The sequence below is a fragment of the Procambarus clarkii genome, chromosome 46, assembly GCF_040958095.1.
Source record: "Procambarus clarkii isolate CNS0578487 chromosome 46, FALCON_Pclarkii_2.0, whole genome shotgun sequence".
NCBI classification, from domain to species: domain Eukaryota; kingdom Metazoa; phylum Arthropoda; class Malacostraca; order Decapoda; family Cambaridae; genus Procambarus; species Procambarus clarkii.
In genome coordinates, this window is record NC_091195.1 from 30854191 (window position 1) to 30878666 (window position 24476).

Here is a 24476-nt window from a genome sequence, read left to right on the forward strand (position 1 = left end):
GTCCAACATCATTACCCCCTGCACTAATACAAATAATGGGTTTGTTTCCATTTCCCGTCATAATATCATTCATGTTTCCAAGAATATCACCAATTCCAGCTCCCGGATAGCAAACCCTTAATCTGTTCCCCCTATCTTTGACACAAAACGTTCTGTCTAAATACCTCACCTGGGAATCTCCCACAACCAAAATTCGCTTCGATTCTCCCTTTTCCTTTCGAGCAGTTTGAGGGACCTGCACTTCAATGCTCCTCGTTACTTTGTCTTTGCCTCCTCATTGAACAACAGGTTCACCACAGCACTCGTCCTCTAATACGTCAAATGCGTTAAAAGTCCTTAGGTGTAGGCTATTAGTTGTCGGTTTTGCCAAGGTCTTCTTAAGACCCCTGTCTTTCACAACTTGCCAAGACGAGGTCTTCTTAATACTGGTCCCGTCAGTCCTTCTTAATGAGGTCCCGTCAACACTGGCCTCCTCCTTCGTTTCCTCCCGAAGTCTCAGCCGTCGTACCTCCTCCCGCAGGGAATCCATCTCTGCTCTCAGAGCTCCTTCAAATCCTTCACTAATCCTTCCATTTTTGCAATAATAATGTTACTCTAATCGGAGCTCCAGCTAACACAACCACTCACTGTGACTGCACCTGACTGACTGACCTCACACTCACATATATATATGTGTGTGTGTGTGTGTGTATCACGAAAATAAACATGTGATTAAAAATGGGACAGTGTCAGACCACGGAGGAAAATTGAAACAGGAATTTCCTAAAGTACTTTCGTATATTAATACATCTTCAGAAGGAGTGGTTTTACAGATCGAGTACTGGACATAAATAGGCAGGAGAGAATGGTGGAGTGAGATGAGGTACAATACGTGTAAATATTTACTATTTTATGCTATAATTATCTGTGTGTGGGGCTGTGTGTGGTTGCTGCATCAGATGGGCCAATGGGCTGCATCAGATGGGCCAATAGGCCCTCTGCAGTGTATACGTATAGTACCTCACCTCTCTCCACCATTCTCTCCTGCCTATTTATGTCCAGTACTCGTTCGGTAAAACCACTCCTTCTGAAGATGTATTAATATACGAAAGTACTTAAGGAAATTCCTGTTTCAATTTTCCTTCTTGGTCTGACACTGTCATATATATAAATATATATATATATATATATATGAATGAAAACTCACACCCCAGAAGTGACTCGAACCCATACTCCCAGAAGCAACGCAACTGGTAACTACAGGGCGCCTTAATCCGCTTGACCATCACGGCCGTCAAAAGGAAGTGATAGCCGAGGCTATTTGAGCCACTTCCCCGACGGCAACTCGGATGGTAATCTTGGGCATAGCATTTCACCAAATCACCTCATTCTTTGGGGCACACGTGAGGAACACAAATGCGAACAAGCCTGAATGGTCCCCAGGACTATATGCGAATGAAAACTCACACCCCAGAAGTGACTCGAACCCATACTCCCAGAAGCAACGCAACTGGTAACTACAGGGCGCCTTAATCCGCTTGACCATCACGGCCGTCAAAAGGAAGTGATAGCCGAGGCTATTTGAGCCACTTCCCCGACGGCAACTCGGATGGTAATCTTGGGCATAGCATTTCACCAAATCACCTCATTCTTTGGGGCACACGTGAGGAACACAAATGCGAACAAGCCTGAATGGTCCCCAGGACTATATGCGAATGAAAACTCACACCCCAGAAGTGACTCGAACCCATACTCCCAGAAGCAACGCAACTGGTAACTACAGGGCGCCTTAATCCGCTTGACCATCACGGCCGTCAAAAGGAAGTGATAGCCGAGGCTATTTGAGCCACTTCCCCGACGGCAACTCGGATGGTAATCTTGGGCATAGCATTTCACCAAATCACCTCATTCTTTGGGGCACACGTGAGGAACACAAATGCGAACAAGCCTGAATGGTCCCCAGGACTATATGCGAATGAAAACTCACACCCCAGAAGTGACTCGAACCCATACTCCCAGAAGCAACGCAACTGGTAACTACAGGGCGCCTTAATCCGCTTGACCATCACGGCCGTCAAAAGGAAGTGATAGCCGAGGCTATTTGAGCCACTTCCCCGACGGCAACTCGGATGGTAATCTTGGGCATAGCATTTCACCAAATCACCTCATTCTTTGGGGCACACGTGAGGAACACAAATGCAAACAAGCCTGAGTGGTCCCCAGGACTATATGCGAATGAAAACTCACACCCCAGAAGTGACTCGAACCCATACTCCCAGAAGCAACGCAACTGGTAACTACAGGGCGCCTTAATCCGCTTGACCATCACGGCCGTCAAAAGGAAGTGATAGCCGAGGCTATTTGAGCCACTTCCTTTTGACGTCCCTGTACATACCAGTTGTGGGAGTATGGGTTCGAGTCACTTCTGGGGTGTGAGTTTTCATTCGCATATAGTCCTGGGGACCATTCAGGCTTGTTCGCATTTGTGTTCCTCACGTGTGCCCCAAAGAATGAGGTGATTTGGTGAAATGCTATGCCCAAGATTACCATCCGAGTTGCCGTCGGGGAAGTGGCTCAAATAGCCTCGGCTATCACTTCCTTTTGACGGCCGTGATGGTCAAGCGGATTAAGGCGCCCTGTAGTTACCAGTTGCGTTGCTTCTGGGAGTATGGGTTCGAGTCACTTCTGGGGTGTGAGTTTTCATTCGCATATAGTCCTGGGGACCATTCAGGCTTGTTCGCATTTGTGTTCCTCACGTGTGCCCCAAAGAATGAGGTGATTTGGTGAAATGCTATGCCCAAGATTACCATCCGAGTTGCCGTCGGGGAAGTGGCTCAAATAGCCTCGGCTATCACTTCCTTTTGACGGCCGTGATGGTCAAGCGGATTAAGGCGCCCTGTAGTTACCAGTTGCGTTGCTTCTGGGAGTATGGGTTCGAGTCACTTCTGGGGTGTGAGTTTTCATTCGCATATAGTCCTGGGGACCATTCAGGCTTGTTCGCATTTGTGTTCCTCACGTGTGCCCCAAAGAATGAGGTGATTTGGTGAAATGCTATGCCCAAGATTACCATCCGAGTTGCCGTCGGGGAAGTGGCTCAAATAGCCTCGGCTATCACTTCCTTTTGACGGCCGTGATGGTCAAGCGGATTAAGGCGCCCTGTAGTTACCAGTTGCGTTGCTTCTGGGAGTATGGGTTCGAGTCACTTCTGGGGTGTGAGTTTTCATTCGCATATAGTCCTGGGGACCATTCAGGCTTGTTCGCATTTGTGTTCCTCACGTGTGCCCCAAAGAATGAGGTGATTTGGTGAAATGCTATGCCCAAGATTACCATCCGAGTTGCCGTCGGGGAAGTGGCTCAAATAGCCTCGGCTATCACTTCCTTTTGACGGCCGTGATGGTCAAGCGGATTAAGGCGCCCTGTAGTTACCAGTTGCGTTGCTTCTGGGAGTATGGGTTCGAGTCACTTCTGGGGTGTGAGTTTTCATTCGCATATAGTCCTGGGGACCATTCAGGCTTGTTCGCATTTGTGTTCCTCACGTGTGCCCCAAAGAATGAGGTGATTTGGTGAAATGCTATGCCCAAGATTACCATCCGAGTTGCCGTCGGGGAAGTGGCTCAAATAGCCTCGGCTATCACTTCCTTTTGACGGCCGTGATGGTCAAGCGGATTAAGGCGCCCTGTAGTTACCAGTTGCGTTGCTTCTGGGAGTATGGGTTCGAGTCACTTCTGGGGTGTGAGTTTTCATTCGCATATAGTCCTGGGGACCATTCAGGCTTGTTCGCATTTGTGTTCCTCACGTGTGCCCCAAAGAATGAGGTGATTTGGTGAAATGCTATGCCCAAGATTACCATCCGAGTTGCCGTCGGGGAAGTGGCTCAAATAGCCTCGGCTATCACTTCCTTTTGACGGCCGTGATGGTCAAGCGGATTAAGGCGCCCTGTAGTTACCAGTTGCGTTGCTTCTGGGAGTATGGGTTCGAGTCACTTCTGGGGTGTGAGTTTTCATTCGCATATAGTCCTGGGGACCATTCAGGCTTGTTCGCATTTGTGTTCCTCACGTGTGCCCCAAAGAATGAGGTGTTTGGTGAAATGCTATGCCCAAGATTACCATCCGAGTTGCCGTCGGGGAAGTGGCTCAAATAGCCTCGGCTATCACTTCCTTTTGACGGCCGTGATGGTCAAGCGGATTAAGGCGCCCTGTAGTTACCAGTTGCGTTGCTTCTGGGAGTATGGGTTCGAGTCACTTCTGGGGTGTGAGTTTTCATTCGCATATAGTCCTGGGGACCATTCAGGCTTGTTCGCATATATATATATATATATATATATATATATATATATATATATATATATATATATATATATATATATATATATATATATATATATATATATATATATAAAACTGAAAACTCACACCCCAGAAGTGACTTGAACCCATACTGCCAGGAGCACTCTGCTGGCGTACAGGATCCCTTAACCACTCGACCAACACGACTGGACATAAGAGGATGGTAGCCGAGGCTATTTTCATCCCCCCGCCGGCACTCGGTTGGTAATCTCGGGCATGGTATTTTATCAAATCATCTCATTCTTTGGGGCACACGTGAGGAACACAAATGCAAACAAGCCTGAACGGTCTCCAGGCATATATGCAACAGAAAACTCATACCCTAGAAGTGAATCGATCCCATACTGCCAGAAGCAATGCATCTGATTAACAGGAGCCAAGTTTTCCTGAATTTATATATTTTTCTAATTTTTTTCTTATGAAATGATAAATCTGCCCATTTCATTATGTATAAGTTATTTTGTTTAAATTTGAGTTAAAACTAACATAGATATATGACCGAACCTAACCAACCCTACCTAACCTAACCTATCTAAACCTAATCTAAACTAACACAACTACGTCAGTAATTTAAGTTCTTAAAATAATATAATATTAATAATTCAAATAAAGTAATTGGAAACAATTTAATGAAATTAAAGAAAATCACTCGGCCTATTAGGCAAATCGGGCCTTGCATAGTAGGCCGAGAAGTGCGTTCTGGCTACTAGGTACGACATATATATATATATATATATATATATATATATATATATATATATATATATATATATATATATATATATATATATATATATATATATATATGTATATATATATGTATATATATATAAAAGCACCTATAACAGAAACATAATTGAATCTGCTTTGATACAGATCACCAAAGAAAGTAATTTGAATATTAGCAGTGGTCTATATAACTTAGATCCATTTCTAATAGATCAGCTAAAGGGCGATTTAAGTAGGATCATTGGAAAACATTTGTCTCACTAATTCATTATATATATTTACCTCTTTATGTTATAATTACCTATGTATTGTGCTTGTATGTCTGCTGTATCAGATGGGCCATTGTGCTACATCGGATGGGCCAATTGGGTGCATCTGATGGGCCAATGGGCCGTCTGCGTTGTCCAAGTATTGTACCTCACCTCACTTCACCACTCTCTCCTGCCTATTTATACCCATCACTCAATCTGTAAAATCATTCCTTCTGAAGATGTATTTAATATACGAAAGTACTTAAGGAAATTTCCTGTTTCATTTTTCCTTCGTGGTCTGACATTGTCATATAATATATATATATATATATATATATATATATATATATATATATATATATATATATATATATATATATATGTATATATATATATATATATATATATATATATATGTGCGAACAAGCCTGAATGGTCCCCAGGACAATATGCAACTGAAAACTCACACCCCAGAAGTGACTCGAACCCATACTCCCAGATGCCATGCAACTGGTATGTACAAGACGCCTTAATCATCTTAATCATAGCTGGATTAAGGCGTCTTGTACATACCAGTTGCATGGCATCTGGGAGTATGGGTTCGAGTCACTTCTGGGGTGTGAGTTTTCAGTTATATATATATGTATATATATATATGCAAACAAGCTTAAATTGTCCCCAATCTAATATGTAACTGAAATCTCCACACCCCAGAAGGATTCGAACCAAGACAGCCTGTAGCACTATGCACCTTGGCGTACCTGGTACCTTAACCACTAGACCACACAACTGTACAAAAATCATGGTTGTCGTGAGACTATTTATCCAAGATCCGACAGTGCTCGGTGGTTAACTTGACCATAGATTTTTCATCCAATCACCTCACCAAGACTACCGAATCAGACTACCAAGATTTTTGTACAGTCGTGTGAGCCCCCTTTTTTTTAATGGTCCATTTCAAGTCCACTTTTTCTAGAATCTTGACCAGATTATCAGTCCATGCACTTGTTCTATATCGAAGGTTTCTGTGAAACGATCTGTGTATGCTATCTTTAATTGTCAGTCTTGCGGTGGTTCCAACAAGTTTTGCTGTTATGGTGGCTATTCTTTGTTTGATCCTGTTTTCTAAGGCTGGTAAGTTTGTTTCCATTCTTAGATTCTCTCGACGCGTCCATACAGGTACTCCCAGCATTGTTCTTAGGGCATCATTTTGAGACACTTCCAGTTTCTCCCATTGGTTATCACTGAAGAATGTAAAAGCAGGAGTTTTGAGTACTGGAAGATATGCACCATCTCTAAGACTTGTCAGGGAGCGCAAAGCTGAGTTTCTGGCTTTACAACGTTGCCGAAGATATTCTATTGAATGAATTTAAACTGGCTGTCTATTATGACTCCAAGGTATTGAAAGGAGGTAACCCACTAAATTTTGTGCCCTTGTATTGCGAGTCTGATATCTTGTTTTCTCATTTTAACGGCCATTGCTTTGGTTTCATTGCTGTTTATTTTCACTGCTATGCGTTCCGCTTCCCTGCTGATGATGTCTAGGCATTTTTGTGCATGGTTTCTGGCGCCTTTGCCATTGATGATGACCACAAAGTCGTCTGCATAGTTAAACAGTTTGACTTTTGGGAACTTGAGCTTCATGAATTGTTCCATGCGACAGTTAAAGATGTAGGGGCTTAATGTTCCTCCCTGTGGAGTCCCATTTTTCAGCCTCTTTGAAGAGGATGTTTTTCATTGGAATTTGAATTTAGCTTCTCGGTTAAGCAGGCTTCCTTTGGCAAAGGCAAGAGCGTGTCCTTTGATTTCCATATCCACAAGGCAGCATAGTGTAGCTGGAGCATTGGCTAGCTCGAAGGATTTTTCTAGGTCCAGAAAAATAAGGATGCCTGGTTTGTTATTGATTTAATCCAGGAGGGAGGTAAGGCATTCTGTGGTTCCAACACCTTTTCTGAAAGTAAACATATTTTGGTGCAGTGGATTGGCTTTCCAGTCATTTCGATTAAGAGCCATTCTTTGCGCAGTTTTGACCAGACAGCTTGTTAATGAGATGGGTCTTGGATTTCCTGGGTCTTTGGGTTTTGGAATGGGAACTACAGTTGCACTATTCCAAGAGAGTGGTCGAGTTCTTGTCACCCATACTCTGTTGATGAGATTCAAGAAGGCTTCTTCACCCTTTTCTCCTAGCTTGGCCAGCATGTTGTAAGTGATTTTGTCCTCACCTGGAGCTGTGTTTTTAGTTTTCTTTGTAGCTCTTCTGAGTTCTTTCATATTGAAAGGTTGGTCTGGTTCGTCAGGTGAGGCTAAAGCATCATCTATTTTTTTATCTTGCTAATTAAAGTCTTTGTTGGCGAGTCAGAGTTGCTTGAGGAAGTTGAGAGGAACGGGCTCCTGAAGCAAATAGGTTTGCTAACCTTTCTGCTTCTTGCTCTGGATAAACATGATGTGGAGGAGCAGGAGGTGATTTTCCTTTGGCCCTGTTGATCTGCCTCCAGATGTCGCCTAAGAATGTATGCTGATTTAGCTTGGCACACCACTCGAGCCATTTTTATTCTCTGATTTTTGCTGTTTCTTAATGCACATTTTCTTGGACAGCTCTAAGAAGTCCTAGATTAGCTTCGGTACTATTTCCTCTGAAACTCTTTCGTGCACAATTTATTCTGTTATGTAGTTTTTTGATCCAATCACAGTTATACCAATGGTCCTTATCTTGTTGTGTAATTGTTTTCATCTTGGGGATGGCGTGATTTGCTGCTCTATGTATTGCATTTACTAAATCTGTTTCCATTTCTTTAGTGTTGTCAGAAGAAGTGTAATTTTGGTGCCAAGTTTCGAGAAATTCCTGAAACTTCAGTCAATCTGCTTTGATAAAGTCCCATCCGGGCTCGGAAGCTGGAGGTCTGGGAGGTAGTGCTATATTAATAACTGTTTTCGTAGCAAAGTGGTCACTAGTCAGTACATGGTCAACTGACCAATGACACAACTCATAAATACTGGTGGAGACAAACGTAAGATCCAACTTTCCCCCACCAGTGTGGGTTGGTTCCGTCGAGTTAAGCAGTCTGACTTCAGGCACTTCATCCAAAAAGTGTTCAATATGTCTTCCGTTGGCGTCGGTTCTTGGTGAATCAAGTAGTAATTCACTTTGAGCGTTGAAGTCACCCGAGATGATAGTAGGCATGGTGACTGCTATTTCAAAGATAGCAGAGATCCATATCGTGTTCTCTATTGCTTTTGTATACATTGAAGATGGACAGCATTGAGTTCTTCATAGTGGTTACGGACCCGAGCCCAGCGTCCGAGCACGGAGCAGTGACGACCGCGCCATCTGTGGGTCAGCTCCTGAAATCCCCTCCAAATGGACGACGCCATCTAGTGAGGACAGGATATACCGACCACAGGGGCTGGTTTCCCGTCCTGATCAGCTCATAACATAGCCGCTGCTGACCTCTGGTGAGGTGACGCTTAGACAGCAACGCCATCTATGGAGTGGATAGGTGGACGTTTGTGTCTAAGCCTGTAAGTGAGGGGTCCTAGAGTGTCCCTAGTACTAATGACGTGTCTGATTACAGAGTCGACCTGGGACTGCTGTAATGGACGTTGGATCAGTCTACCCAAGGCAGCCGAAGTATTTCCACGTATTTGCTGCAGAAGCTGTGAGTCGCCCCCAGGATGAACACTGTTGTGTTAGCCTGCCTGTGACGTGGCAGTTGAGGAATTGTCGTACCCGGGGCTGACTGGTGGAGAAGACTAGCCACTGGGGTGTTGTGGTGAGGAGAGTGATCTGTGGAATCACATGAGGCTCCTGCCTAGGGCTCGCAACCCTAGTATCGGTCGTGGAGTGGCCTACGCAGCGTTGCTGATTGGAACCTGCCAGTTACAGGCTGGATTTGTGGTTGACGGCCTCCACGACGGTGCACCCAGTCGGACTGTGATTTGGCTGGCCTGTGGCTGGGGCAGACTCGCCGAGAGAATCTACGGATTCGTCGTGAGGCCACGAGAAGGGAACCAGGGCCCTTCATCTTGAGCACCGTGGAACATTCCTGCGACTTCAGAGGAAGACCATTCTGTATATTATAGTGTTTATACCCCCCGTGTGACAGTTAATATATTTATTATTGGTGGTGGTGATAATTATATATTTAATTTTGTGTAATCGTATCCCTTCCCCTTTAATTTACTTGTGTTACGGAACACACCCCTTGAAAGCCACTACTAACTTGGGGCCGGATACCCTACCTCTAACAACATCAGAGAAAGAACCCAGTTGCGACTCAATAGGGCCATAACAATTAACTCTATTAATTTCAACGTTCTCATCACAGTTAGGCAGGTCTGTGATAGTCGTGGCATTGATATGATATCTTTCTAGTATTGAAATGCCTCTGGTGCCACCTTGTGCAATTGAGCAGTGGAATCCTTGATTTCCTGAGATATTGATATTTCTTTCAGTCCTGGTGAGTGTTTCTTGAAGTAAAATAATATCAATGTTGTCCTTGTTTGTGCTTTCTTTTTGAATCCTTGGATATTTCAATGAATAATCTTGAGATTGTCCATTATTCTGTTAGAGTTGAATCCATTGAGTCCATTGTGGTTTCTAAAGTGCTGATTTTGCCGACGGCTTGTGTCTTCTTGGTTGAAGTGGAGACTGCAATTGGGTGCTGAACCAATACAGTTTCGTCACCTTCTTCGACTTCTACTTCATCAACCTTTTCAGGCAGGGCTTGTAGAAGTGTGGAAGAAATAAGTTCAGTAGATTGTTTTTGAACTCTGTTAATATTTCCTGGAAAAAAAGTCGTGGAAAAGAAGTTCCTGTAAAACAATTTAATAGGAAGTACAGGTGTTGTGTTGGGTGTTTCTTCAAAGGTTGCATGGCGTGTCACCTTCCTTTTAATGTCGTCTTCAATATTATTGACTAGGATCTGTCTTACCCTACAGACGTCCTCGTCGACCTGCTTCCAACTTGAGCTGTGAGTTAGAGCTCGGTCGACGTAAGCGTTGACAACTCTCCACTTGTACCTGTCTGGGCAGTCACTGTTAGCATTAAGACACATTCCTATATTCGCTTCCTTAGTGCAGACTGCAGAATGGAAGCCACCATTTCTTTCCGCGACTGTTACATTTAGAAAAGGCAGCTTCCCATCGCTCTCCATCTCATAAGTGAAACTTAACACGAAATTTTACTGGAATGCCTCCTTCAACTAGTGCAAATGTCCGACATCGGGTACCTGCATAAAAATGTTGTCAACATACATGCAGTATATGGCGGGCTTCAAGTCCATGTCAATTAAGACCCTCTGCTCGATGGTACCCATGTAGAAGTTCGCAAACAGGACACCTAGGGGGGAACCCATGGCGACCCCATCTACTTGTTTATACATGTGCCCATCTGGGCTCAAAAAGGGTGCCTCTTTATTGCAGGCTTGGAGTAACTTCCTCAGTATACTGAGGAATACTCAGTGTAAGTATATATACAATATACTCCCTAATATACTGAGGAAGTTACTCGAAGCCTGCACTAAAGAAGCACCCTACTTGATTCCTTCCAAGTGTGAAGTAGTCTCCAACCCAGACATCATAGCCAGCATAAGGACTGCCTTGCCCAGAGCCCATGTCATTAGGGCTGTGAACAGCACTCTCCTTGGAGCCCCCCTCGGGTCTAATGCCATTGAGGAGACCCCTTGATAAGAAAATCACAAACCTCTAGAGGCTCTGGACAACAGCTATTAGTATTAAGGACATATTCCTATGTTCGCTTCCTTAGTGTAAACTGCAGTATGAAAGACTCCATTCGTTTCCGCGATTGTTACATCTAGAAAGGGAAGCTTCCCATCACTCTCCAACTCATAAGTGATACTTAAAACCGAATTTTGGTGGAATGCCTCCTTCATCTGCTGCAAACGTCCGACATCAGGTACCTGCATAAATATGTCGTCAATATACCTGCAGTATATGGCAGATTTTAAGTCCAGGTTAACTAAGACCCTCTGCTCTATGGTACCCATGTAAAAATTCACGAACAGGACACCTAGGGTACACAGTTCATGCCCAGATTTAAGAGAGTGATTTGGTCCTCAGTGAGGTTGATTTCAGCAATGTTTAAAAAACCATCTCTAGGTCGTGGAACCGCCATAGACCCTCCAAATAATGCTGTCAGTTTCTTGATGATCCTGGTTTTGGTGCTGTGGCAATGTCGATCTGCAAGATCGTTGAGGTTTTGGTCGATTCGGGTACGGAGGTCTTCGTCGATGTAAGGAGTGCCTTGCAAAATGCATCCCTAAACGTCAAACCGTAATAAATTGTGAAAATAAACTCTGGAGAGTTAATGTTTCAATTATATAGGCCTAAGTATTTATATGTAAATTATGAACCTACGTTTTCAATAACAAAAGTTTTTGAAGTTTATGCTGCTGAATTTTAACTAGAAAAAATCATTACCTAACAGCATTTGCAGCATATTTTTCTTTTATGTCTCACCCAGATTTATTTTCAAACCAAAAAAACAAAATAAACTACAAATGGGTAAGCATAACTAAGGTACACCTATAGCTATACTTATTGCTAGGTGAACAGGCGCATTATGTGATTGTAAATGCTTCCACCAGCCCGGGATCATCACCTACTCTCATAGAAAATAATAATAATAATAAAAACTCAAGTACACTAGTGTTTATTTACTTAATAACTACTGGAATAATATCTTAATATTATAATTATAAAACTAATTATAACATCATGAAAGACAAAATCATTACAAGTTACAAGCAGAAACTGCATATATAGCTAACATGAAGGACTCACCAGCAAAAATATAATGTTTATTATCGAATTTCGATCCTCCGGTTTGAGTAGTAGAGGCTGTTTGAGTTATATCTAATTTATGTAAAGCTACGACTGGTCTGGAGTTGTCATAGCGCGAGGCGGTGTTCTTAAGAAGATCGTCGTTCTTAAATGTCTTCCTGAATCCCGACATGAAGATGGTAAGAAGGAAAACGTTCCTAAGTACTTGCATAACTGCTTCGTGAATCTGGGCCCCGGCTGCTTGCAATCTGACGTACGAGTCACAGCCTGGTTGATCAGGTATCCAACGAATGTGCTTGTCAATTTCTCTTTTGAACACTGCGAGAGGTTGGCCAGTTATGCAAGCATGTATTAGGGAAGTTTTGAAAAGTCTTGGATCTTTGATGATCAAGTTCTCTCTCGGTGTGCCTATTGCACCTCTGCTTTTCAGTTGGGCTATTTGGCACATCCTGCCATGCCTTCTGGTCTCATGTGGAGTTATTTCTGTGGTGGTGGTGTTATTATTGGGAAGTGGTGGCAAGTATTTATCACATGCATGCACAACCCACAGTAGAAAAACTTGAGATAGCTGACTAAGGGGCTCTGGTAGTACAAAATATTTAATTAAATTCATGATAATGCATAAATATTTATGATATAAATTGTTTAATTCTTAATTTTTTTTTACATTCAATTACATAATAACTTTAGGAATTTTAATAGTTTGCTCAGCTGGTAGAGCATGGTACCAGAGGTACTTGTAGCTAAGCCTAAGCCTAGCAGAGGTAACATCTAAACGCCTTCTGACCTTACAGGATGACTCATAAGCGTGTGGCACTTCTTGCATTGTATTATGATGACAGATGGAATAGGTAATCTGAATTTTACTTTGCCTCATCTCTTTTAAAAGTTGTTGGAGCTCTTATATTACTGTGCTCAGGCTGATCAAAGGCATTCCATGATTGCAATCAACTCACTCTTTAGGAACATATGCTTAGACTAACTCATTGGTTCTCATGCCAGTATGGGTTGGGATCCTTAAGGAACAGACTCAAATTCCATCAATGATGATTATATTATATCTGTGTTGACCAAACCAAACGCTAGAAAGTGAAGGGACGACGACGTTTCGGTCCGTCCTGGACCATTCTCAAGTTGATTGTGAATGGTCACAATCGACTTGAGAATGGTCCAGGACGGACCGAAACCCCGTTGTCCCTTCACTTTCTAGTATATGGATTGGTCAACATCTTTCAGCCACGTTATTGTGACTCCTCGTCTGCATTATATCTGTGCCTTGCATCAGACACACCTATGTCTTGAGGAGTTGAATATGTTCAGGGATGGCCAAGTCACTCAAAAATAACGTGTGAGCTTTGGATACATATACTCATTTGCCTGCGAGGTGTATGGTTTACAATTCTGTACTTAGAGTGGAGGCCCAGTTATTTATACGAGCTCCCTACTTGGAACAGGACTCGTCTCTCGTTGCCAGAACAACTGCACTTCCGGGAGCACCAGAGGAGTGGTGCAGGGAACCATCACTGTAAATCGTTTGAGAGGTTGTGAGTGTTTGATGACTTCAGGAGGGAGCCATATTATGGGTTTCTTCACTCGACTCGACAGGTGAGCATGATATGAGAGCATATTACAGTATATATTAATTATGAGTGGAATTTAATTATAGAAAATACATGCGTTATAAATGCACGACAATTATTAAATTTTAAAGTCTTATATTTACAGGAATTGAAACTAATCTGAAGTAACAGAAAGAAATTGCATCATATCTACTGCAGGAGTACATCAGATAATTAACAATGCATCCATAAAATATTTTATGCAAAGATACATTAAAAATAACAATATATTGAAAATTATTTAAATATAAACCTTCCTGTGAGTGATTAAAACCAGAGGAGGTGCCAACCCGAAAGTCCTGACCTTCCTGTTAGTGAACTGTAACAGAATAAACAGTAATTAGCTTATAAAATGTAATACAAATATTAACAACACAAACGTATACAATATTTGCTTAAAGTTTTGTGTTTTGTGAACGTTGAGAGAAATGGTCTTCATGTACACCCCGTCGAAATTATTGTTTACCGATATAGACTCCTTTGCAAATCATATAGAAACTGTAATCAGTTAAAGCCCATTTGAAAATTGCTGGCTCAACATTGATCCTGTTTCGATTGATCACAAAATATACAAATAGAACTTGCATAGTCGATTGCCTCTGCTGCTGAGGAACTCGACAAAAGTGGTGAGGGAAGTAACAATTAAAATACAGTAAGTCTGCCTCGACTGAGAAGTTCAGTGCGCCTGACTCGACTGTAAAGCCCAGTATGTCTGCTTCGACTGTGAAGTCCGAATTATTTACATCAACTCCACATTCAGTTATCCTACAGGAAGATCTGGACATATGGCGGTATAGACTGGCTGTGAATAAGGCAGGACGAGACGCGCTAGCAAATGTGTTTATGTGGTCGTACCAAGGCACCTTCCCAGTAGTGACTTACCTCACTCAGGACTTGGGGTACACCAATGCTCAGTACAAGCGTGTCTTTGATGCTCACCAGAGGGATAAACTCAAAGCTTCATCTGATGTTGCTACCTTTGACATTAGCCTGTTATACAAACTTCTGCAACGCGTCTGTGGTCTGGCTGAGATAAAAGACCCCACGTGGACCACTGAAGGGCCTCAAAAACCATCGCTTGAGTACCTTATTTATAAGCTGAAGCAGCACCAAATTGCGGTTACCTATGATCGAATGACCATGAGACAGCAAAGCCTCAGCACAACACTGAAGAAGCTCAGGGACTTATTAGATAATATGTTGACTGAGGCTGGTGCTCGGTGTGGGACAAGCATCCAGGATGTCCACAAGGCAAATATTGCAACTGCCAAGTATATTGATGGTCTGCTAGAAAAGGTCAGAGAGTCACTTGATCCCTCGGATATGGTGTACTTGCCTCAGCTCCACCGCGAGATCAAGTTGTACAACAGCCAAATCACAGAAATGGTTAAGAAGAAGAGCAAGAAGGAGCTAACTGCTAAATACCCTATATGGCGCTCGTATATACACCCACTTGAATTAAAGACTTTTCCCACACTCGGGATCCTCAATATTACCTACGACCCAAGTCGTGCTTTCACAAGACTGCAAGTCCTTGAAGATCCCATCACAGGTGTAAGACCTTCCCATGTGACCAAAGGTCAGGATAGCGTAAGATCCTCCCACACGGCCAAAGGTCATGGTATAAACTATGAAGATATCTTAAGTGTGAGACAAGATAACGGAAATGTCCCTCAGTGTGTCCTCCTGACGGGGGAAGGTGGTACGGGCAAGACAACTTTACTCAAGCTCATCTTCGAGAAGTGGGTAAAGGACCCTGCTGCCATACGTCACCTATGCAATGTGGACCTTGTTTTCTATGTACAGTGCAGGGACAGACATCTTAATACCTTCGATGGTCTCCTGCGCCAGTGGCTGCCTCAAACACTTCGTGATTCTGGTGCCGACTTCCAGCTGTTTAGGGAGATAATCTTGAGCTTAAATATATTAGTCCTGATTGACGGCTACGACGAGGTCAACGACCATTCAGGAAGGCTGGTGGAGGAGCTGTTGCACCTGCCTGGCAAGGATGTGAGGTTGGTGATAACCACACGGCCGGGGTGGGACCAACAACTGTCACAGCTCGTCCCACACACCAGACCTCATTGCAACATCCTCGTCTTGGGCATCACTCCAGAACGTCGCGTGGAGTTCGCCGAGAGAACCATCAAGGTGCTGGTGAAGGAAGAGAGCAAACGGAGTGTCATCACAGAGAGGTTTACCCAGCGGCTGGAGCAGATGAGTCAGTTCCTGGGTGAGTACCTCAACACTCCACTCACCTTGACCTTGTTGGCGCTGCTGTGCGTCGAGGCTCCAGAAGAATTTAACAATCTCACCACAATCACTCAAGTCTACGAGAAGTTTCATGACTTCATAACCAGCAAACTGGTGTCCATACTCACAGACCAACATATGATTGACCCAAAAGGAAACTGCGAAATTTTTTTGTCGTTTTTTGATGAAATTAGTTTAAGAGGGATCAAGAGGCAGGAGTACGACCTTTGGCCGGAGACGGAAGAGGAGATTATGAAGAAGTGTGAGACTCTGAAACTACCGCGGTGGATGGTCTTGTCCACTTATTTCACAAAAACATGGTCCCATGGGAGCCTCTGGCCTAAGCAGGTGTTTAGCTATTTTCACGCCAGGTACCAGGAGTATTGTGCCGGCAGGGGGCTGGTCGCTCAGTTGGTGAGGGCTGAAGGAAAGCTCGGTGATCCAACATCACATAAGGAGTCACGTAAAAGTGCAACGAACACCAACCTTGTGCGGGATGTTCTTCTGGAGGACAGAAACACAACGATTGGTGAGATATTTAATGAAACTAGATTCCAGTGCATCTTACTTAATGCTACCAGTGTGTTGAGCAACAGTCATCTTGAACACAAATTTGCGTCGCAGGTAATTGACATTGTAAACTTCGGGGAAACTGTGGAAGAGCTATTAAAGCATGTAGCAGAGTCCCGTGGTAGTGAACACGTCATCCAAGCTGTGTGCAAGAAACTGAAAGAACTAGCACACTGGAAGATAAAGAGTGTTGGATCGTATGCTGTCCTGCCGATTGTTCTTAGGAGGGTGATGCCTGATAGTATCTATCTGGGTATAGAGAGCAGACCACAGTCAAGCCAACTGCAGTGCGTATTGGGATTTTTGAAGAAACAACAGATATATGTAAACATGTGTTTCTATGGTCATTACTTTTGCAGAAATGGCGATCTTTCAGACACTTATTTAGAAACGGTGACAGCACCCGGCAGTAAGTGTATCCTAGAGATATTTGAAGGTTGCTTGTCTGAGGCAGCCATTCCCCTCCTGCCTCTCACCCTCCGGTGTCTCACCCTGCGCCTCACACAACAACAACTGCTCGTCCTCATAGATCACCTGCCACACCTTCGCCACATCAATAACTTAAGTAAATATTACTGTTCTCTATCATAATACTGTAGTTCTATTTTTTCATTTTTGTTTTATATCACTGCTGACAACATATGCGTGGCTATCGTAATTACATTTATATACAATTCTTACAGTCTATATAGTGATCATTAAAGTGACTAAACTTTCTGAAGGTTCCAATGAATTAAGAGAAAATTAATCTATACCTGTATGAAAGAATGTCTGTTTTTTCTGCCAGTCTGTCTGTTCATGTGGTCGATTGTCTGTCCAAAGTTGGAGGCCAGACTCGGTAGGGGTCTAGTCCCACCCAAATTGACACCGATAATGTTCTGAGGTTCGGGATGAACATAGGTTTGTCTGTGTCGCCAGAATTGAAAAGGAATAGTGCGCCAGGTTCACATGAAGACACCCACGACGATTTTTGGCACAGCCTCCTGGCTGCACAGCTAAATATTTTGAAAGCAAATTTTTCAACAGCAATTTATCTTATAATAATACACACTGATTAGTAAATTACTTATAATAATTTACTTACTCGGAAAATTAACAGAAATCTCCTGTTCTTCATAATTTGCCCGTTCTCACATAAAACAGATAATCTTCACGTAACGTTGTAGGTTTCTCAAGCCACACTTCTTTCTGAGAGTAAAGTGGTAACTAGTCTTTGTTAGTATTACACACCATAAACACATTAAACAATATATTTTTTAAAGAAAGATAAATAGACAAATAGAGACAGACACAGAAGGAACCTGACGGCTGAGTAGATATCGCTTGGGATTCGTAGTCTTAGGGTCCTAGGGAGTTTCTTTAACCCTGATGTTTCTGTGCATCTAGCATTAAATAGGTACCTGGGAGTTAGACAGATGCTATGGGCTGCTTCCTGTGTGTGTGTGTGTGTGTGTAATTACGTAAGTAATTACCTAAGTGTAGTTACAGGATGAGAGCTACGCTCGTGGTGTCCCGTCTTCCCAACGCTCTCTGTCATATAACGCTTTGAAACTACTGACGGTCTTGTCCACCACCACCTTCTCACCCAACTTGTTCCAACCGTCTACAACTTTGTTTGCGAAAGTGAATTTTCTTATATTGGCTTCAGGATCTGTGTTTAGCTAGTTTAAATCTATGACCTCTTGTTCTTGAAGTTCCAGGTCTCAGGAAATCTTACCTACCGATTTTATCAATTCCTGTTACTATTTTGTACGTAGTGATCATGTCACCTCTTTTTCTTGTCTTCTAGTTTTGGCATATTTAATGCCTCTAACCTCTTCTCATAGTTCTTGCCCTTCAGTTCTGGGAGCCACTTAGTAGCATGTCTTTGCACCTTTTCCAGTTTGTTGATGTGCTTCTTAAGATATGGGCACCACACAACCGCTGCATATTCTAGCTTTGGCCTAACAAAAGTCGTGAACAATTTCTTAGTATATCGCCATCCCTGTATTTAAAAGCAATTCTGAAGTTAGAAAGTGTGACATAGGCTCCTCGTGTGTGTGTGTGTGTGTGTGTGTGTGTGTGTGTGTGTGTGTGTGTGTGTGTGTGTGTGTGTGTGTGTGTGTGTGTGTGTGTGTGTGTATGTGTGTACTCACCTAATTGTGCTTGCGGGGGTTGAGCTTTGGCTCTTTGGTCCCGCCTCTCAACCGTCAATCAACTGGTGTACAGATTCCTGAGCCTACTGGGCTCAGAAATGTGTGTGTGTGTACTTACCTAGTTGTGTCTGCAGGATCGAGCATTGACTCTTGGATCCCGCCTTTCGAGCATCGGTTGTTTACAGCAATGACTCCTGTCCCATTTCCCTATCATACCTGGTTTTAAAATTATGAATAGTATTTGCTTCCACAACCTGTTCCTGAAGTACATTCCATTTTCCCACTACTCTCACGCTAAAAGAAAACTTCCTAACATCTCTGTGACTCATCTGAGTTTCAAGTTTCCATCCATGTCCCCTCGTTCTGTTACTATTCCGTGTGAACATTTCGTCTATGTCCACTCTGTCAATCCTCCTGAGTATTTAATACGTTCCTATCATGTCCCCCTTCTCCCTTCTTCTTTCTAGTGTCGTAAGGCACAGTTCTCTCAGGCACTCCTCATACCCCATCGCTCGTAGCTCTGGGACGAGTCTCGTTGCAAACCTCTGAACCTTTTCCAGTTTCATTATATGCTTCTTCAGATGGGGACTCCATGATGAGGTGGCATACTCCAAGACTGGCCTCACGTAGGCAGTGTAAAGCGCCCTAAATGCCTCCTTACTTAGGTTTCTGAATGATATTCTAACTTTTGCCTGTGTAGAGTACGCTGCTGTCGTTATCCTATTTATATGTGCCTCAGGAGATAGATTAGGTGTTACGTCCACACCCAGGTCTCTTTCGCGCGTCGTCACAGGTAGGCTGTTCCCCTTCATTGTGTACTGTCCCTTTGGTCTCCTATCTCCTAGTCCCATTTCCATAACTTTACATTTGCTTGTGTTGAATTCCAGTAGCCCTTTCTCTGACCATCTCTGCAACCTGTTCAGGTCCTCTTGGAGGATCCTGCAATCCTCATTTGCCACAACTCTTCTCATCAACTTTGCGTCATCCGCAAACATCGACATGTAGGACTCTACGCCTGTAAACATGTCGTTAACATATACAAGAAATAGAATTGGTCCCAGCACCGATCCTTGTGGTACTTCACTTGTTACTGTTCGCCAGTCCGACTTCTCGCCCCTTACCGTAACTCTTTGGCTCCTTCCTGTTAGGTAGTTCCTTATCCATGCTAGGACCTTTCCCCCCACCCCCGCCTGCCTTTCGAGCTTGAACAGCAGTCTCATGTGCGGTACTGTATCAAAGGCTTTTTGGCAGTCCAGAAATATGCAGTCTGCCCAACCATCTCTGTCCTGTCTTATCCTCGTTATTTTATCATAGAATTCCAGAAGGTTTGTTAGGCACGATTTCCCTGTCCAGAACCCATGTTGATGTTTGTTCACAAGCCTAATGTTCTCCAGGTGTGCAACCAGTCGTAGCCTAATTATTCTTTCCAGTATTTTACAGGGGATGCTTGTCAGTGATACAGGTCTATAGTTAAGTGCCTCCTCCCTATCACCTTTCTTGAAGATCGGCACGACATTTGCCTTCTTCCAGCAACTGGGCAATTCACCCGACATAAGTGACTCATTAAAGATCATTGCCAGAGGCATGCTGAGGGCCTGCGCTGCTTCTTTTAATATCCACGGTGATACTTTGTCTGGTCCAACTGCTTTAGTTGCATCTAGAGTTGCCAACTGTTTCATTACCTCCTCTGCTGTCACCTCTATATCTGATAATCTTTCATCTAGGGTAACCCCTTCCAACAATGGGAGCTGCTCAGGCTTGGTAGTGAACATTCCATGGAAACTGGCATTCGGTGCCTCGTAGATTTCCTTGTCACTTTCAGTATATGCCCCCTCTGTCTTCCTTAGTCTTGTCACTTGGTCGTTCACCGACATTTTTCTTCTTATATGACTGTGTCGTAACTTAGGTTGTTTTTTCGCTTTGATTGAAATATCGTTCTCATAGTCCCTTTCCGATGTTCGTCTTATGTTAATGTAATCGTTCCTAGCTCTGTTGTATCTGATCCTGTTGTCCTCTGTCCTTTGTCTTCTGTACTTCCTCCATTCCCGCCTGCTGGCCATTTTTGCTTCCTGACACTGTCTATTAAACCATGGGTTATTATACTCCTTCTTATTTTTTCCCTTTACTGTTGGTATAAATCTCTCTTCGGCCTGCTGGCATTTCTGTATGACTAGGTCCATCATATCTTGGACTGTTTTTCCTCTAATTTCTTCCTCCCACTGCACTTCACCCAGATAGTCCCTTATCCTCTTATAGTCCCCTTTCCTGTAGTCAACTCTCCTTTTCCAGATCTCTTGTTCCATGGTCATAAGTTTGAATTCCATCATGTAGTCAAAGACTAGGACACAATGGTCACTGGCCCCTAGAGGTATTTCATGCTCTAAATTCTCAATATCTTCTACGTTCTGGATGAAAATCAGGTCTAATAGGCTCGGTGCATCTCCTCCTCTTTCCCTTGTGTCTTCCTTCACATATTGTGTTAGGAAATTCCTGTCTATAACATCTACTAATTTTGCTCCCCACGTTTCGTCCCCTCCATGGGGATTCCTTGATTCCCAATTTATCTCTCCACGATTTAGGTCCCCCATGATCAGCAGCTTCGCTCTCATTCTGTGGGCTAGTGTTGCTGTCTTCTGCAGTTCATCTATACATGCCTTGTTGTTGTCATCATACTCCTGCCTGGGTCTTCTACTGTTTGGTGGGGGATTGTAGATTACCAAGATCACAATCTTCCTCCCATCTACTGTCAGAGTTCCATGTATGAAGCTTGAGCACTCATTGGTAACCCGATTTCCCAGGTCTTCAAACTTCCCTTTCCGCTTTATTAGGAGTGCCACTCCCCCTCCCTGTCTCTGTGTCCTCTCTTTTCGTATCACCTGGTACCCTTCAGGAAAGATTGCATCTGAGATCATGTCATTAATTTTAGTTTCCACAATTGCAACTATGTCAGGATCTGCTTCCCTCATTCTTTCTTTTATCTCTTCTGCTTTATTAGATACCCCATCAGCATTGGTGTACCAAACCTTGTGATTCTTCATGGAAACTCTTGTAACAGAGTTCTCCCTTTCTCTGGGGGTCTGGGGGGGATCTGGGGGGGGGTGTCTGGGGGGTGACTGGGGGCAGGGGGGAATCTGGCGGGTGTCTGGGGGATGACTGGGGGTGGGGAGGATCCGGGGGATGTCCTGGGGGGATCTGGGGGGGTCCAGGGGGTGTATGGGGGGTGAAAGAGGTCAGGAGGGGTGCTTGGGGGGCTAATGGGGGCTGGGCTTCTAGGAAGGTAGGTAGGAGGGTCTGGGGTAGGGCCTGGGTAGGTAGGTCTGGAGTAGGAAGGGCATACTGGGTCTGAAGATTAGGGAGGGTCTGATAAGCATAGAGGGTGTATGTGTGTACTCACCTAGTTGAGTAGTTGTGTGTGTACTCACCTAATTGTGCTTGCGGGGGTTGAGCTCTGGCTCTTTGGTCCCGCCTCTCAACCTGTGTGTGTGTGTGTGTGTGTGTGTGTTTACTAGTTGTGTTTACTAGTTGTGTTTTTTTTGCGGGGGTTGAGCTTTGCTCTTTCGGCCCGCCTCTCAACTGTCAATCAACTGTTTACTAACTAACTACTAACTTACTAACTACTTTTTTTTTCCCCACACCACACACACACACACACACACACACCAGGAAGCAGCCCGTGACAGCTGACTAACTCCCAGGTACCTATTTACTGCTAGGTAACAGGGGCACTTAGGGTGAAAGAAACTTTGCCCATTTGTTTCTGCCTCGTGCGGGAATCGAACCCGCGCCACAGAATTACGAGTCCTGCGCGCTATCCACCAGGCTACGAGGCCCCCTGTGTGTGTGTGTGTGTGTAATTACCTAAGTGTAGTTACAGGATGAGAGCTACGCTCGTGGTGTCCCGTCTTCCCAGCACTCTTTGTCATATAACGCTTTGAAACTACTGACGGTCTTGGCCTCCACCACCTTCTCACTTAACTTGTTCCAACCGTCTACCACTCTATTTGCGAAGGTGAATTTTCTTATATTTCTTCGGCATCTGTGTTTAGCTAGTTTAAATCTATGGCCTCTTGTTCTTGAAGTTCCAGGTCTCAGGAAGTCTTCCCTGTCGATTTTATCAATTCCTGTTACTATTTTGTACGTAGTGATCATATCACCTCTTTTTCTTCTGTCTTCTAGTTTTGGCATATTTAATGCTTCTAACCTCTCCTCGTAGCTCTTGCCCTTCATTTCTGGGAGCCACTTAGTAGCATGTCTTTGCACCTTTTCCAGTTTGTTGATGTGCTTCTTAAGATATGGGCACCACACAACAGCTGCATATTCTAGCTTTGGCCTAACAAAAGTCATGAACAACTTCTTTAGTATATCGCCATCCATGTATTTAAATGCAATTCTGAAGTTAGAAAGCATTGCATAGGCTCCTTGCACAATATTCTTAATGTGGTCCTCAGGTGATAGTTTTCTATCTAGAACCACTCCTAGATCTCTTTCTTTATCAGAATTCTTTAAAGATTTCTCACATAATATATAGGTTGTGTGGGGTCTATGTTCTCCTATTCCACATTCCATAACATGACATTTATTAACATTAAATTCCATTTGCCAAGTGGTGCTCCATATACTTATTTTGTCCAGGTCTTCTTGAAGGGCATGACAATCATCTAAATTTCTTATCCTTCCTATTATCTTAGCATCATCAGCAAACATGTTCATATAATTCTGTATACCAACTGGTAGATCATTTATGTACACAATAAACATCACTGGTGCAAGAACTGAACCCTGTGGTACTCCACTTGTGACATTTCTCCATTCCGATACATTGCCTCTGATTACTGCCCTCATTTTTCTATCAGTCAGAAAATTTTTCATCCATGATAGAAGCTTACCTGTCACCCCTCCAATATTTTCCAGTTTCCAGAACAACCTCTTATGTGGAACTCTGTCGAAAGCCTTTTTTAGGTCCAGATAGATGCAGTCAACCCAGCCATCTCTTTCCTGTAATATCTCTGTGGCCCGATCATAGAAACTGAGTAAATTCGATACACAGGATCTTCCTGATCGAAAACCATACTGTCTGTCTGATATTATATCATTTCTCTCCAGGTGTTCTACCCATTTAGTTTTGATTAGCTTTTCCAATACTTTCACTATTACACTTGTCAATGTGTGTGTGTGTGTGTGTGTGTGTACTCACCTATTTCTGTCTGTAGGATAGAACATTGATTCTTGGATCCCGCCTTTCGAGCCATCGGTTGTTTACAGCAATGACTCCTGTCCTATTTCCCTATCATACCTAGTTTTGAAATTATGAATAGAATTTACTTCCACAACAAGCTCCTTAAGTGCATTCCGTTTTCCACTACTCTCACGCTAAAAGAAAACTTCCTAACATCTCTGTGACTCATCTGAGTTTCCGGCTTCCACCCTTGTCCCCTCGTTCTGTTACTATTCCGTGTGAACATTTCGTCTATTTCCACTCTGTCAATCCTCCTGAGTATTTAATACGTTCCTATCATGTCCCCCCTCTCCCTTCTTCTTTCTAGTGTCGTAAGGCACAGTTCTCTCAGGCGCTCTTCATACCCCATCCCTCGTAACGCTGGGACGAGTCTTGTTGCAAAGTTCTGAACCTTTTCCAGTTTCCTTATATGCTTCTTCAGGTGGGGACTCCATGATGGGGCAGCATTCTCTAATACTGGCCTCACGTAGGCAGTGTAAAGCGCCCCAAATGCCTCCTTATTTAGGTTTCTGAATGATGTTCTAACTTTTGCCAGTGTAGAGTACGCTGCTGTCGTT

General features: G+C 43.5%; 1 protein-coding gene across 1 annotated transcript in view; it reads left to right on the forward strand.

Annotated features, from left to right (window-relative positions):
* Nucleotides 1-24476, forward strand: part of LOC123770545 (uncharacterized) — a 107969-nt gene that overhangs the window by 47985 nt on the left and 35508 nt on the right. The window contains exons 3-4 of the mRNA XM_069301892.1: nt 13561-13711; nt 13832-17113. Coding sequence (XP_069157993.1) covers nt 14434-17113 — 2680 coding nt within the window. The 5' untranslated portion in view covers nt 13561-13711; nt 13832-14433. The remainder of the gene's footprint in view (nt 1-13560; nt 13712-13831; nt 17114-24476) is intronic.